Source organism: Rana temporaria, chromosome 2 (genome assembly GCF_905171775.1).
Source record: "Rana temporaria chromosome 2, aRanTem1.1, whole genome shotgun sequence".
NCBI lineage: Eukaryota > Metazoa > Chordata > Amphibia > Anura > Ranidae > Rana > Rana temporaria.
In genome coordinates, this window is record NC_053490.1 from 306,570,003 (window position 1) to 306,587,147 (window position 17,145).

At 40.7% G+C, this 17,145-nt stretch overlaps 1 protein-coding gene across 2 annotated transcripts in view; it reads left to right on the top strand.

The window, feature by feature from the left end:
• THRAP3 (thyroid hormone receptor associated protein 3) overlaps positions 1-15,690 on the top strand; it is a 36,541-nt gene extending 20,851 nt beyond the window's left edge. Inside the window, exons 7-10 of one of the 2 annotated variants that reach the window (XM_040337337.1) lie at positions 2,847-3,025; positions 5,757-5,946; positions 14,507-14,653; positions 15,104-15,690. In XM_040337337.1, the coding sequence (XP_040193271.1) occupies positions 2,847-3,025; positions 5,757-5,946; positions 14,507-14,653; positions 15,104-15,115 (528 nt within the window). In that variant the 3' untranslated portion in view covers positions 15,116-15,690. The remainder of the gene's footprint in view (positions 1-2,846; positions 3,026-5,756; positions 5,947-14,506; positions 14,654-15,103) is intronic. The other variant, XM_040337336.1, reaches the window with a different exon arrangement.
• The last annotated feature ends 1,455 nt before the right edge of the window (positions 15,691-17,145 follow it).

Sequence of the window (17,145 nt, forward strand, 5' to 3'; positions counted from 1 at the left end):
GTGGACTAAAAGATCTAAGTAGGTGTTTTCTATCTATAAGCCATGCTTCTCTCTTGCTCTCTACTTAAGTTTGTGTTTTTCTTTTAAGGATGTGAAATAATTCTAAAAAAAAAACTGCAAAAATGTTAAATTTTTAATAAAACAAAATCTATATATCAACAACCTTTATGAAGTGGTTTAGGATATGGTAAAAATGAAATCACTCCAAAGTCTATTGTGATTGAACTTGAAAAAAAGAGGAAATTTGGATCCAAAATCTCCAATGATGAGCAAAGTGACCCTAATGTATTTTTGAGGTTCTGCTTGTAAGTATCTTACTCTATTGTATACAAGACTCGCTGTGTTCATAAAAGCCAATTGCATGTCTTGGAAGATGGGAATTCCATCTTCAGTGTTTTAGTTTTGCTTTGGCAAACATTGCCAAGAATTATTTGGTATGCACACCATATATACAAAAAGAATACTTACTGTAGTTCATTCTTCTAAAACATCTATGAAATTAAATGGGGTTTTTGTCTGCAGGATTATACTTCTATATTTACTGTTGACATATTTCTATTGCTTTCCTGATTTTAGTTACGCCTTCTAGGTATGTATGCGTTGTCGGTACCTTTTTAGAGGTATTTGTCAGGCAGTGGCCTTGGGCAAAGCTATACATGGAGCAAATTTTCTTTGATTTGCACAGTCCCCCTTTTACGGTGTTGACCGTTGAATCCCTGCTGCCAAGCCATTGGGTTCTACTGGTGGGACAAGCCGCCCCTGCTGGAAAAAGACTGTGATTATTGCTAGCCAGTGGCTATATCAGCCGCAAGCAATAATGGTATGTACATTCAGCCTGTCCATATGTGGTTCAAATCTTGTCCGGTTCCTGCTGAACTAGCTGAGATTAGAACAGTCTATGCAGGCAACTAGCACCTGTGCACACAAATGGGTAACTCCCCCAGCTTCTAAAGATGCCAAAATCCCAGGCTGCTGTAATGCACAAATATCAGTATCTTGCTTTGGTCTCGAGCTAGCCAGCCCCTTTACTGGAGGTTTCTAATGTTTTCCAAGACTGAATCCATTGTGTTGGGTTGGTGGACACGATAGGGGGTCAGTTCTTAACACTGCTCAGTCAGCAGTTCAGGGCACCTGGGAATCTACACAAATCATGTGAGTATATGTACTGGCATTTATAGAGGTTTGCATTTTAATGCCGCAGCCTGCTATTACTACCTAATACTTATTTTATAAAGTATAATATGAATATTTGCAGATCGGTTGCCTTAAACCCTGTCGCCAACTTAAAAAGCCACTTCCCTTCTTGTCCATCATGGCCTTCTGTTCTGAGAATATTTTTAATCTATGCTGATCTAGCATCTTTACTCCTCCCCCTACTTGCATAACCATTTATGTAGCTGTATGAAAAATTAAGAAAGGGGGGGGGGGGGTATTCTATAGTGGGTCGCTTGAGTGACCGCTCGGTGTCTGCTAGAGCCGCTGACATTCCATCCAAGATAATGGAGCCCAGCAGTAGTCTTGGACCTTTTGGATGTCTACATAGGTATATAAAATGCAATAAACCCACATCTAATCTTATAGGAACATTTGTTGTGAAAACAGCTGGTGACGGGTCTTTTTAATCGGATTTGTTGTGCCATGCTTTGCCGTACCCACTGTAGCAACGGTGAAAACAAAGCTGTTATTTTTTTAATATCACAACTTTTATAGCGCAGAAACAACTGCTGTGCCTTGGGGTGATGCTCTGGATTTTGATATGGGTATTTGTGTACATAAGTGCAACTAGAAACCAGCTGCTAAATGGTTCTATATCCACCATTATAGAGCAACAGTTTTGAAATGTATAACCAATTACTGTAATTTGACTCAGTATACCTGTTTTATACAAAAACAAGTCTCCTCCAAGTCTACCTGTTTTGTCAGCATAATTATTTTCAGACATTTTGCTTCTAGCTTAGTGAGTCTAATGTGTCTTTTATCGCTTGCAAATATAAATGTAATGTTTGAAAGAGAATAATGTACCTGTATGCATTCATAGGATTAGTGCTGGGAAGAGCAGATATTTTTTGGTACCACAATTTATTGCACAATGGGCTTAAAAAAAAGTAGCATTTTGTATGCTAGAAAGCTCCAATCAAAAACACAAACCTGAGAGCCGGTTCACACAGGGGCGACCTGTCAGGTGACTCAGCCGCCTGACAAGTCGCGGTCCGCAGTAGTCAATGGAACCGTTCGAATAGGAGCGACGCAAGTACGACTTTGGGGGCGACTTGCATTGACTTCAATACAGAAGTCATTTTGCAAGTCGCCTTGCTGAGTCCCCCCCCAAAGTCGTGCCGCCGGCTCTGAATCTTTTTTTTTTTTTTTGCCTCTTAAAGCCAAGTCTAAAATATGCTTCTAATTGTCCCAATGTGCGTGGACACACGGGATAAAATCTGGTTGCTTCTACATGCAAAACACAACTCCTTTAGAAGCAGAGATTTTTAAAACCAGTGTGCGTGGACCTTTTTAATGTGGCGTTTGTTTTTTTTCAAGCTAGGTTTAGCCTAAACCTATTTGCATATTTAAGGTGCAAGCACAGTTCTTTAATAGTCTACTATATTGAGGAGATACTTGTTTCATGATGCGTACATTTCTCACAAATTGTCACTGGTATGACTAATGTAATTAACAATTCAGCTCTGTGTATGTATGTATGTATTCTTAAATTTTCAATTCCCCCCCCAACTTTATTAAATATAATAAGTGCTGAAACATTTTGAAGACTCTGTACGTACACACCTTTTTTTGATGTATGTGCTTTAGTTTGTTTAGGCACAATTTAATTTGCTTCTTTGCCACTCTAGGGGGAAGGCAAATACAGAGAGGAGCCTTCTGATCTGCGGCAGGATATTGAGCGCCGCAAAAAACATAAGGACAAGCGTGACCATTCCAGGGACTCTGGAGACTCTCGAGATTCAAGTCGGTCCAGGGAGAGGTCACCTGAAAAACCAGAGAAGACGAGGAAGTCCTCAAAAAAACACAAGTATGTGAGACTAAAAGTTGGTTAAAGCGGTAGTAAACCCGCAGCATTTTTTTTTTTTTTTTAAACATACCTGAAAGGCAAAAGGCATAATGAGCTAGTATGCTGTGCATACTAGCTCATCATGAAATACTTACCTTGGAACGAGGCATGGGGAACTTACCTGGTCCACGCAGAGGGAGATGTCATTTTGCCTCAGCCTGTCTTCCGGGTATCGCCACTCCAGCGCTGTGATTGGCTGGAGCAGCGATGTCATCAGGCACGGGGGACTTCTTTCCGCCAAGGTCCGGCGGCTGCCCGCCTTTAGCCAAGGATCCCCCATTCGCATGCGCCAGTGCAATCAGCGGTTCATTGCGAGGGGAATATCTCCAAAACCGTACAGGTTTAGGAGATATATTCTTTTTACCTACAGGTAAGCCTTATTATAGGCTTACCTGTACGTAAAAATGGTAGTACAGAGTTTAATACCAGAAATTCTGCTTACTTTGCTCTCCATGGTGGGCTGCCCCATGTCTGAAAATGTGCTGCATGTGCCAAAATGCAAAGTGCCTATTCCTTAGGACCTTGGGATACCCATGAAAATGCACGAATGCTTGTATGATGTGTTCCTGCAATAGCAGCTTCTCTGAATGGATAGATGTAAATTAACCCTTATATTTGACAACTTCTCAGGAGAATTTTGTTGCTTCAACAACTTTTCTTTAATTTTTTATTTTATGCAGTAAGGTGTGGCAGAAAATGTTTAGTTATTTTAGTGAATTGAACCTTCATTCCAAAATATCAATGTGTAATAGCACTGATGTTTTATATATTGCAGAAGTGTCTTGGGAATACATTTTAGTGTGAATGATTGTAATCGTGTTATGATAAAATCTCTGTTGCATGGGTGTATTTATGGCACACAAAGCACTTTGTTTTTTTCTCCCATGTTTTTTTTTTTTTTATAATTCCTTTATTTTCAAAAAGACAAAACAGTAGCGGTCATACAGAAAGATAAAAAAGGGGTCGTCGGACTAAATGGACATGGCAAATACTCCAGTAGTATACTGTGAATAAGGCACAAATGGCAGGTCAAAGAGACCGGAGCCGCATACAAGGCCATAGAGGTGACCAAACAGATGATTATATGACCAAAAACCTCTAGAAGTGCATATGGTGCTATACAATACAGTGTAATTTTGTATTTTAAAAACGGTTTGGGGAGCAGAGCAAACCAACAACCAGATGGCCCAGAACAAAAGACCCACAGAGTCATTGGTGCTCATGGGATAATACATTTTCTAAGCGAAAAAGTCCATGACTGAATGGGGAAGGAGCATCAGCTAAAAGGGGGGGGGGGGGAGAAAGGGTCGGGAACCGGCCGCAAAAGGGGGAGGGGCCAGAGAAAGAGGGGGGGAGGAACGAGAGAATAAGATACAGAAGAGTGGGAGAGAATGCCCCGACCAGGAGGCAAGGCAAGCCCTGTGGGTCAACCAGACCTTGCTACTTCATGGAGATACTCGTCCATGTAGATGAAATGCTGCCAGGGTCTCAAAGTCTCTCGAAAGGTCTCCTCCCTGTTGTGCAAGGTGGCTGTGAGATCTTCCATGTCTCTCAGTTCATTCACTTTAAAGAACCACAAGGACTTCGCCGGTGGATTCTCCGATCTCCAACACAGAGGGATGCATGCCTTGGCAGCATTCAGCAGCTGGATGGTAAGGGAGGCCTTATATTTCCGAATGGGGCGCTCAGAAAGATGAAGCAGACATGCTGCGGGGTTGCCCTCCAAAGAGACGTCAGTCAAGTGCTTGATTGTGCGAGTCACCTCAAGCCAGAAAGGAAGGAGTTTGGGACAGGCCCAAAAAATGTGTAACATCGTCCCCTCCACAGCGCCAACACACGCTCGGGACCTGCGGGAAAAATGGTGCAGGGTGGTGGGCACCCTATACCATCGAGTCATGATGGAAGGGAAATAATCTCCCCCCCACCCCCTGCAATCTTCTGGGACACGTCACAGGTCCCAGATGATTGCCAGGCCATTCACAGCGCCTGACTGCGAAGACCTAGCCGGGCGCCCACAGTTAGAATGGCGGAGAGGAGGAGGTGGAAGAGGAGTGAGGTTTCGCGTGCCCGCATTGCTGGACAGGCGAGTGTCTCAAGTCAGCAGCTACACTTGTTGTAGCTGCTGACTGTTAAATGGGTGGAATTCCACTTTAGGATAAAGGTTTTGCATGCATAAATAAAAGCTGATCATTTTAAGCACCCCTGCCAGTGTTTAATGGTTTGTCTCATCCCTGTAAGCTTGTATACTGCTAGAGAGCTTGTTCTTTTGAAAAAACAGCAGAACTACTAAATGGATCAACAGGTGACAAGGGGGGGGGGGGGGGGGAATCATAATAAAGAAAACTAATACAGCCATCACATCTAAGAAGTGGCAAGCTGCAATAAATTAAATGTTTGCTTTTGTGTTTAATACTGCTTTAGGCTTATACACTTTTATCCAAAAATATTTATTATAGGCCAACTTTCTAGAGACCTATATCTGTTGATTTGATCTGATCAAGGAGTCACTAGTGGGCTTTGTGTAAACAGTATAGGCATTATTCATATAATTTAATAAGAATCATTTCCCCATGCCACGTGTATGATGGTGGCATTCCCTATGATAAAAAAAAAACTTGTACTTGTGGAAAATCTGTACATCTTAGTTTCATGGACATCTGATGGACTTATTTTTTTATTTATTTTTTAACAGGAAGCACAGGAAAGTGCGGGAGCGCTCTCGCTCTTCCTCTTCTTCCTCGCGTTCTTCCCATTCCATGCGAGCACCACCGGCAACAGAAGAATTCCCTCATGATAGTGAAGAAAAAGAGGAAAGCTCTGCACGTTTAGGAAACAAGGATTTCCAAGGAAGCGGTGACAGAGGACGAGCAAGAGGAACTTTTGTAAGCTATTAATAGCATCCGGAGCAGTGAAATAACTAGACTGCACTGGAAAATGCAGAATACTGCATAAATATAATGGCTCTTGATTTTTTTATAGTTGGTATTCTGCAACAACGTTCAATAGCATTTTTTAACCACTTGAGCTCCAGAAGGTTTTACCCCCTATTTTTTTGCTGTTCTGCACTGCGCCACTTTAACTGATAATTGCGCGGTCCTGCAATAGTATGCAAATTCAATTTATAGCATTTTTAAATAGAGCTTTCTTTTGGTGGTATTTGATCACCACTGGGTTTATTTTCTTTCCTTAAATGCAAAAAGACCAAACATTTTGAAGAAAAAAAACTGATATTTTCTACTTTCTGTTTTATTTACATATCCAATAAAATGATCAAAACATCAAATGCCTTCATAAATTTAGGCCACAATGTATTCTGCTACTTGTCTTTGGTAAAAAAAAAAAAAAAAAAAATACCAACTGTATGTTAATTGGTTTGTGTTAAAGTTATAGCGTCTACAAACGTCTAAAATTGTTCCTTTTTGATGTCCTGACAGCCGATCTCTTTTGTTGAGGCTCTTAAAATGCAAGGCCAGTACTAAATTAGTCTGAGATATTTATTAAACGGCATGTCAAGTTTTTTTGAGGTTGTAATTTTTTTTTATAATTTTTTGTAAAATGAAGAAATGTATTTACACATGGACACCAGTGCAGTACACCATCGTCCTATAACTGGCGTGGCGATGATCGGGGGAATAAATATCGCAGCGAGAAAGATCTCTGCGTTTAGAAGCAGTGTTTGCTTTTTGTTTTTTCAACCCACTGCTTGAATGAAAAAAATAAAATAACTATACCCTGTTTGAGTCGGCTGCAGAAAAAAAAATGGGAAGACCTTTTATGTTCCTTGCACCAAGTTATTTTCCAGAATTCCATATCCCAATCTGGAAACAGTTGCATTTATTATGGAAAGGAGTGACAACATCTGTGTTACTGGAACTTAACCACTTTCAGACCTGCGCACGACGATGTACGTCCTTTTTTTTTAAAGATGGATATCTCGGTAACGGCAGCAGCTGCTGCCATAACCAAGGTATCCATCTTTAGTGTGTGCGGTCCTGTACACGATAACGGCGGTCTTCGTGGCGGATTCGCCGCGAGATCGCCGTTATCGGTGGCGGGAGAGGCCCGCCGCTCTTCCGCGCCCCCAGCCGCTTACCGGAGCCGTCGGTAGCGGCGGAGGAGATCGGGACCGTTCGGCTGTTCACTGGGGTTGCGAGTGGAGGAAAAATTTCCTTCACCCGTCCTCATAGCTCTGCTGGGCTGAAGTGACGTCAAAACGTCAGTCCCGCCCAGCCTCTTAAAGAAACATTTTTTTTTTTTTGTCATTTGAAAAAATGACAGTTTCAAATTTAAATTTTTTTTTTCTTGCATTGTAGTCTAATTATGAGATCTAAGGTCTTTTTGACCCCAGATCTCATATTTAAGAGGACCTGTCATGCTTTTTTCTATTACAAGGGATGTTTACATTCCTTGTAATAGGCATAAAAGTGATCAATTTTTTTTTTTCAGTGTAAAAAGTAATAAAATAAATAAAAATAAATAAGAAAACAAAAAAAAGTTTTTAAATCGCCCCGTCCCGACGAGCTCGCGCGCAGAAGCGAACGCATACGCGAGTAGCGCCCGCATATGAAAACGGTGTTCAAATCACACAAGTGAGGTATCGCCGCGATCGTTGGAGCGAGAGCAATAATTCTAGCCCTAGACCTACTCTGTAGCTCAAAAAGCCTATCGAGATTTTTAAGGGTAAAAGTTTGACGCCATGCCACGAGCGGGCGCAATTTTTAAGCGCGACATGTTGGGTATCATTTTACTCGGCGTAACATTATCTTTCACAATATATAAAAAAATTGGGCCAAATTTATTGTCTTATTTTTTAATTCAAAAAAGTGTTTTTTTTTTTCCAAAAAAAGTGCGCTTGTAAGACCGCTGCGCAAATACGGTGTGACAAAAAGTATTGCAATGACCACTATTTTATTCTCTAGGGTGTTAGAAAAAAATATATATAATGTTTGGGGGTTTTAAGTAATTTTCTAGCAGAAACAAACAGTTTTTGTCTTGCAAACACCAAATCTGAAAAACACCTAAGGTCTGGAAGTGGTTAAAGGGGTTGTAAAGGTAAAAAAAAAATAATCCCTAAATAGCTTCCTTTACCTTAGTGCAGTCCTCCTTCACTTACCTCATCCTTCGATTTTGTTTTTAAATGTCCTCATTTCTTCTGAGAAATCCTCACTTCTGTCTGTAACTACACATCGTAATGGGAGGCCTTCTCCCTGGTGTGGAGAAATCCTCTTGAGGGGGCAAGCAAGAGTATTAGGACACCCACTAACACACAGCTCTTTTCTCTATCTGCAAAGTAGTTTCCTGACTTGCCTGCTCGCCCCCTCAAAAGGCTTTCTCCACACCAGGTGGAAAGCCTTGCATTACGGTGTGTAGTTAAAGACAGAAGAACAGGAAGTGAGGATTTCTCAGAAGAAATAAGGACATTTAAAATCAAAATGAAAGGATGAGGTAAGTGAAGGAGGACTGCACTAAGGTAAAGGAAGCTATTTAGGGAAACATTTTTTTTTTTTTTTACCTTTTCAGCCCCTTTAAGGACTTGTTCACATGTAATGGTTGGGGTGTTTGGCTTTTGCCATCTACAACTACTACCCATTTTAGCTGTGCTTTGTAGCACAACACCTGCCTAACACAAGCCATTCAAGTGAATGTGGCCGCTCTGCAAGCACCCCATAACACGCGCCTCCTCAGCAGCTGTCGCATGCTCTCTGAAAAGTAATCTAAATGCGCATTGCAGTTTTCACTGCTTGTATAAACAAGTGGTTATTTGGCAAGGTGCTGTTCTAGAAGTGGTAGGAAATGGCAGTTTTGTCCTACTAATATTTCCGTGTTTCCCCGAAAATAAGACAGTCTTATATTTATTTTTCCTCAAATCACACAATGGCTTATTTTCAGGGGATGTCTTATTTTCAGGGGATGTCTTATTTTTATTTTATTTTTGCACTCATCTTGTCTGGCTGTACAGAAAGATAGGCCAGCAAAGCTGATGTGGAGCTGGGGTGATCTCTTTGGGCTCAGTAGCAGCTTTTCCCCCTATCCCCTGGTGTTTGTGTGGGGTGAGACTGTTGCTGGTCAATGCTGGGGAGAAGCTTTACTTCTTCCCCTGAGTACAGAGCGTCCTTCTCCTCACTTCACTGAGGAGACTTTTTACTTTCACCTGACAGGGGGCGCTGACCTTATTTATGGGGCTGCCGACACCTCTCCGGTCACTTAGAGATACTGTGGAGCAGATAAGAAGGGCTGCACGACTTCTTTACAGCTCCTGAGCTCCGCACCAGTACAGTACGCCTATCATGTGTTGTTTACCGCTCCGCGCTGCTAAGCATACGACATGCCCATCACTAAGTCTTATTTTCGGGGATTCGACACGCCCATCACTACGTCTTATTTTCGGGGGTATGGCTTATATTTTGTTCTTGCATCGAAATCCTGCTACGGCTTATTTTCGGAGTACGTCTTATTTTCGGGGAAACACGGTAGTGGCTGAGGTGGGTTAAAGGGAATCCAAAAAAGCCCCCGTGTAGCAAGCAACTCAGTAGAGCCTTCTTAAAAAAAAAGAATGCATTTGCAAGTCTCAATTTCATCACAGATCCAGAATATTTCTCATTTCATTCAGTCGGCCACAAAACGGCATAAAGTGACAAACTGCACATTCAGATCGGGTTTGGGCTAGTTAAGTCATTACGGCAGTATATGGAAACCTTGGCTTTTGTGGAGTAGGGCTTTTGGACTGACAACAGTATAAGGCATGGGTGCTCAACATGCGGCCTCCCAGCTGTTGTGAAACTACAAGTCCCATCACGCTTCCGCCTGTGGTAGTCATGCTTGTAACTGTCAGCCTTGCAACGCATCATGGGACTTGTAGTTCCGCAACAGCTGGAGGGCCACAGGTTGAGAACCCATGGTATAAGGAGACACTGTATGGTCATGTGCACTAAACCAAAACACCCCCTACTTATTGTGGAACACTGCAAGGTCTACCTAAAATGCATATAATTGTAGGTCTAGCTTAAGTTGCAGATCCCAAAATAGGGGCTTTATCACTCCTAATTAGGATAGTGGGTGGAACAACGAAAATCCTTTATTTAGCCCACCTAACCATAACATGTCTGGTTGTTCTGTTGTCGACCCTTTTTAAAATACACCCAATTCCAAAAAAAGTTGGGACACTGTGTAAAATCTACATAATACAGAATGCAATGATTTGCAAATTCTCATAAACCCATATTTTATTCGTAATAGAAAAACTATAAAATGTTTTAAAGTGGTGGTAAACCATGCTAAGTATAGGGGGGATCCCTTGCAAGGCAAAGGCGTAATGTGTTAGTATGCATTGCATACTAGCACATTATGAAACATTTACCTTGGAACTAAGCCCTCCATTGGCACGCATACAGGGCTTCCGTCTACCCCCTGGTCTTCCTTCTGGGTTTGCGAGCTCCAGCTATGTGAGTGGCCAGGACCACGACTTCCCTCCTGCACATGCACATAGGAGCCCTCAGCTCCGGCGCGAAACTCTGAAGATCCAGCAAGGTATGCCGGACCTTCAGAGTGCATGCGCCAGTGACATCACTGGCTGCATCAAGTGTGAATCTCCTAAACACTGCGAGCTTAGGAGATATTTACTGTGCCTACAGGTTAAGCCTTAATATAGGCTTGTCTGTAGGGACAATTTTAGAAAAAAATGTTTACTACCGCTTTAACTGAGGAAAAAGTACCAGTACCATATTAAGAGGTCGTTTTGAGATTGACGGCAGCAGCATGGCTAATAAAAAGTTGGGACAGAGCCATGATTACAACGGTGTAGCACCCTCCCCCTTTTTATATATATATATATATATATATATATATATATATATATATATATATATATATATATATATATATATATATATATATATATATATATATATATATATATCATCTAAGAATTGCAGCATCCAGCAAGCTGTATAGACAACGGCGATGGAAACCATACTTCTTGAAGTATACAAATCACTGACGAGAAACAAAGCGACTTGGCCAATATATAAAATAACAGTCTCTCCTAAGGGGACCCAACATATATGCCGGATGCAACCCAGCAAAAATTTAAACCGAGACCTCAAAGATATGACAACTGTTCAGTCATTGTTCCCTAGCATGGAATGTTCCAGTGGTTATCTGATCTCTCATCCAAAAAACAGGGCCAAAGGGGAGTAGGATACTGCAGAACTGCGAGTGGACTAGGGGAAGGGGTGTGGGGGGAGAAGGGATGGGCGGCCAAGACAGGAACTCGGCAACCAACAGGACTCGTCTCAAGGAGAGCCTTGCCTGCCTCAGAATAGATAAACATGTTCTAAAAGACCCAGGTTTTGGCATACAATGTGTGTTTTTATTTTGAGCAAAAAGCACAAGGTCCTCCATCTGGTTCAGCTCTTCTACCTTGTTGACCCAGAGCCCACTGGAAGGAGGTTGTGGATCTTTCCTTTGGAGCAAAATGCATGATTTTTCAGCGTTAAGAAGATGGCGCATAATTGATTTCCTATAAGTTTTAGTCGGAATGTCTGAGACCTAAAGAAGGATACTCTGGGATCCGATGGTAAACTTTTCTGGTATTCTGCGCACTTCCTTCCAGAAGCAGTCGGGTCTCAGGCAGGACCAAAAGATGTGCAGCAGAATCCCCCGTTCCTCCTGAAATCTCCAGCAGTGATCGGTGGTAGCCGTAAAATATTTGAAGAACAGATGGGGTACAATACCACCTGGTAAAGATCTTGAAGTTGTTTTCCTGTATTCTTGTACAGATGAATGATATTAACAGCAAAGCGGATAGTGCCTCTTTTTGATCCGCTGTGGAAGTTCTGCCCAAGTCAGTTTTTCATTTATGGAGATAAGGCAAGGTGAGGTCATCCGATGATGGTAGGGTACCTTGTGCATTATAGATTTCTTCAAAGGTAGTCAAGTAGTTGCTTGGTGGAGGAAGAGAGCTTAAAGTGTTGAAGTTGTAACACTTTCCAGAGGTCTTGGCCACAGGGCCATTATCTCCTCTTTTAACACTGCAGACATCTGGGAACTGAGGAGACCAGTTGCTGGAATTTTGGAAGAGTGTTATCCTATTCTTGCTTGATGTAGGATTCTGACTATTCAACAGTCCTGCGTCAGCCTTGTCATATTTAGTTTCAAGATACGCCAAATATTTTATATTGCTGAAAGATCTTTTATGTAGGCGGGCAAGTTAGGCACCCAGACTCTTCTACGAAGCCATGCTGTTGTCATAGATGCAGTTTAGCAATGTTCTGCGAAATATGCAAGGCCTTCTCTGAAAAAGACATATGAATGGGAGTATGTGCTGATCTAAAACCTAGATATATCTTTCCGCAAAGCTACTCGTTCCGTACAAACCCAAATAGTATCAAAGGGTGCAGGCTTTTGAACTGAGCACTGGTAACGGAGCAGGACGTGGCACTCGTTTAGGATGAAACATGTAACTTGTTCACGATTCTGCAGCCACTTGGCGATTTCCAAACTCTGTGACAGCAGTTCTGGGATAAGTTCCCTGTCCTAGCTGTCACTTTTTGAAGCAAGGGTGGCTGTGCAGGGATCCGCTGTGTCATTAATTCAGTTCTGTGAATGGATTGACTACAACTACGGACAGCCTTTTCTGCTGTCGGCTTGTAGATTTTAATGAGCTACCAAGGCACTGTTGAGTGCTGTGGTAGTTAATTGATTCTTCCTGTTATGTGAAACTGCCTGCCCGTCTGCATGGACACTCAGCTCATACTGGCAGTCTGCAGGAGACCTGCATGACGTCGCTGGTATGCTTTACAGGCTTCTTTTTCGGGGAAAAAAAAATTAAATGCATTTTTTTTTTTTTTTTACCTGCAAAAAAAAATTGCTTTTATTTTTTGTTACATATCCCTTTAAATGAGCTTTGGCCAAGAGAAGATGGCAGCGTGTTCTGGTCCCTGTTCAGATATGGCTTCTGCTTTGTATGATGGAGCTTTACCTTGCATATTTGGATGGCAAGGTGAACTGTGTTCAGTCAGTTATGCAGTTAAGCATTTCTGAACCCATGCAGTGATGTCCATCACAGAAACATGCCTGTTTTTAATGTAGTACCTGAAGATCATGGGCATCCAGCATTGCCTTTAAGCTTGTCCTCCTTACCTAGAGCCTTCTTCAGGTTCTCTGAATCTTTTGATATGTACTGTAGATGATGATATTCTTAAAGCTTTGCAATTTTACAATTTGGTTATATTCTGAAATTGTTCAACAAATTTTGGTTGCAGCTTTTTACAGATTGCTGAACCTTTAATTCTGAGATACTCTGACCTTCTAAGATGCTTTTTTTTATACCCAATAACATTCCTGACCTGTTGCCAATTAACCTAATAGTTGCAATATGTTTTTTCACCTATTTCTTAGTACTGCTTACTCTTCCAGCTTTTTGTTGTCTTGTCCCAACTGTTTTGAGACATGTTGCTGCCAATAATTTCAAAATGACTCCCCTTGTTTTAATAATAAAAAAAAAAGATACATTTTCTCAGTTTAAACATTTTTGTGCTTTCTGTTGTGTATATAAAATGAGTTTGAGATTTCCAAATCATTGCTTTCTGTGTGTTTTTTTTTGTTTTTTTTTTAGTGTCCCAACTTTTTGGGGACTTAGGGGTTGTAACCATGTGCCACCTTCCTTCTGCAATAGTTTCCCTACACTGCGCTGTTGGCCAGCTAGCTTGAAACTGCTATATGTAGTCTGAAATTATTTCCTCTGTAATAGGCTGGATCTATACTGTAAACCCCTAGTTCTGGCTGTACAGTTGGCCACCAAGGTATGATTTGCAGGGGCCCACCCACTATCCTAACATAAGGAAAAGGGTACTTTTTTGGATTTGTTTCTTTAGTTTCAGAAAATCGCATACAACATAAATTAGAGGGTAGTTTGCTCTGTGAGTTTTTCTTTTTAAGCAAAGGTGCATTTCCTTTTAAGAACTGCAGCTGAATATGTATGCAGAGATGCAGGTGGTATGGACCTAGTTGCCTTAACCCAGACACATTTGCAAAAAAAAATATTCTGCATGGGCAACGTGGAAAAACAGTGCTGTGTAGATACACAAATCTGTATGTCTACTATAAACTGCAATGTTTTTTTTTAGGGATGGATATATTTAAATCTTTTTTTTTTTTTTTTTTTTTTTTCTACTTTTGTTGATCACTCCAGGAAAGAGGAGTGAACTTGGGGTCTTTTTTTTTTTTTCTGTGTAATTTCACAACTCTGTAGGTTTTTTTTCAAAACTGACTGTTGTGCTTCAGTTGATGTTAGGTGCTGTACTAACATTCACGGGTTGCCTTGTAGAAACAGCTGTTGGCTTGTGTGGATGCAGTTATGATAAAAAAAACCTGCTCTTTCAGTTTAATTGATGGTGACATTTGTTTTCTATGTGAATTTAAAATTGGAATCTGTCCCCACAGCAATACAGGGCCAGAGGGACAAGACCTTGGGGCAGAGGTGCATTTCCAGGAAATGACAATAACAACAATAATGATTTCCAGAAACGAAACAACCGGGAAGAGGAATGGGATCCAGAGTACACACCCAAAAGCAAAAAGTATTACCTGGTAAGTTTGCTTCCAATAGTTCTGGTATTTGAATTGGTGCGCTTTTAGGCAGGCTGGATTATTATGTATATTCAAGACCACTCCATGGGATTTGTGCCTGGGGACAGAAAGCTATGTGACAGGAGCCTTTCATTTCTATTCAGTTTGTCTCCTTTGCTCTTATTTGATAAGTGCTGTCTGCAAGATGAACTTTTGTTTAGCATCTTTACCTACACTGTCACTTTAGACTATATTGTTTTTAGTGGTTTGTATATGGTCTTCCTACTTATTTCCTTTTTAGCATTCAACACTCCAAAACTATCGAATACTAACGGGGCACAGAACTGGTTACAAAATTTACAGAATAAATAACCATTTGTTTTATGGAGGGTAACCTTGCACATGTTAAACAGCTTAGGATAAAAGGTCATGTTCCCATTTTCCGTGTTATAGCAGCATGTTCATTTTCAGGTGCGGTGGTAAACAAAAGACCAGTGCATAATGTGGAGTCGCCCATACATTACAGTGACAATCAGTATCCCGACACCGTCTTGATCCATTCTCATCTCTCTGCAGCATGATGACCGGGAAGGGGAAAACGAGGAGAAATGGGTGAATCGTGGGAGAGGCCGTGCCAGTTTCCCTCGAGGAAGGGGCAGATTCTTATTTCGAAAGCCTGGCACCAGCCCCAAGTGGTCCCATGACAAGTTCAGCGGGGAGGAGGGAGAAATAGAGGAAGACGAGAGTGGAGCAGAAAAGGATGAGAAAGGCAGCATGCAAATGGATTAGCCAGATTTCAGATTCTACATTGGACTCTTTCCTAAAACCCTTTACATAGGATATTGTGATCTGCTGATATTTTTCCACTTAATCAAATAGTTCTCTATTGACTTTGATTTTATATTTTTCACTCATTTTATTTTAAAATTTTTTGGTTTTATTCATGTTATGTCAATTTTGGTGAATAATATAAATTTAAGGGGATACTGTAGGCCTGAACCGTGACACATTTCCACTACCTACTCTGTGTATGCATACATTTTGATCTTTTATGAAACCTAAATTGGATATTTGTGTGTACCTTTAACATGCCATCCACAAAGCAATGTGTATCATTTTGTTATATTGGAATTCCTGTAAAGAATTTTGTTTTGTTTTTTTAATTACCTGTACCTGTTTTAAGCTTGCTTAATACTTAGTTACCACAATTATGGTACCCTTTTTAGAGAAATATTTTGAGTCTTTTCCTTAACGTTGAAATAAACGTTTATGGGTACAAAACAATTGTGTTTAGTGTTTTGTTTTTTTTGTCTGAATTTTTTTAATTGTACATAAGTTAATCTGTATTTTAGAAATGGGTACAAAATAAAATGTTCTACTTCTGGCATGTACAATGACCACCTAAAAAGTACGTTCATAAAACTACAGAAAATGCTCATCTTCCCATCTCAAACACATGAAGAATAAAATATAAATTTGAGTGGGCAACTCCATTTTTACAGTCAAATTTGAGAAAACCTCACTGTTTGTTCATTCATGCAGCATTCCTAACAAATGTTTAAAAAAATCAACTCTAAATTTCAAACAAGGAAACTCAAACTGTCTCCACTGGCAAAGACGGATGCTGAATTTCCCCTCATTAACATGCAATGCAGAAGCCCAGCTTCTAGATCTTTATCCCCTTGTTGGGACAGTGTTCAAATCTAGATCATAGCTCATAATGAGATTTGCCAACATGGCACAGACAGGGTTCATGTTGGTAAACATAACACCCCAGCCCCATCTACATGCTCAGAAAAGAGCAAGTAAGTTTTTTTTTTTTTTTGTTTTGTTTTTTTTGTAAATGAGAACATATGACAGTATAAAGTGTGTTTTACCTCCACTGTGCTACAAACATTTCCTCCAATCAGCTCTCACACAGTGCATAAGAGCTCTAACTGCAGCTCTCCACCCCTCCTCAGATATGCAGAAGGTTTTTATCACAATTGTGCTCTTTTGAAGGGTTGTAGACAGACGACTGAAGATAAATGAACAAAATGTATGTAGGGGGGTTGATTTTATGTGTGTATTATCTGAGGCTATTCACTTCACTGGGTATTTTAAGCTCAAGCATTAGCAAGGCAGCCATACAACTAGCATTTTCAGAAGGTCAGCAGTAACAATCTGTTTCTCTCATGACAGATTTCCTTTATGCAACCTATTGGTAAAGGTGTACATAGACTTTAGATGTGCTAAGCCTTGAGCCTAGATATGTAAAGACGACCTTGATTTCAGCATTTTTTTTTTTTTTGAACCACTGACAAAAATGAACAGGTCCTAACCCTACATCTGATCCTACACAAAAAGGGTGTAAAAGTATGCAAGTAAAAAAACAAAACCAATGTTAAATGATATACAGAAGTATACCATGTAGAAAAAATTGCAGTAAATACAAAATCTACAGTGATCAAGCAAGGTGCTGATTGGAGGAGAGCACGATACATACTGTCCTAATATATCAAGGAAGATCTACT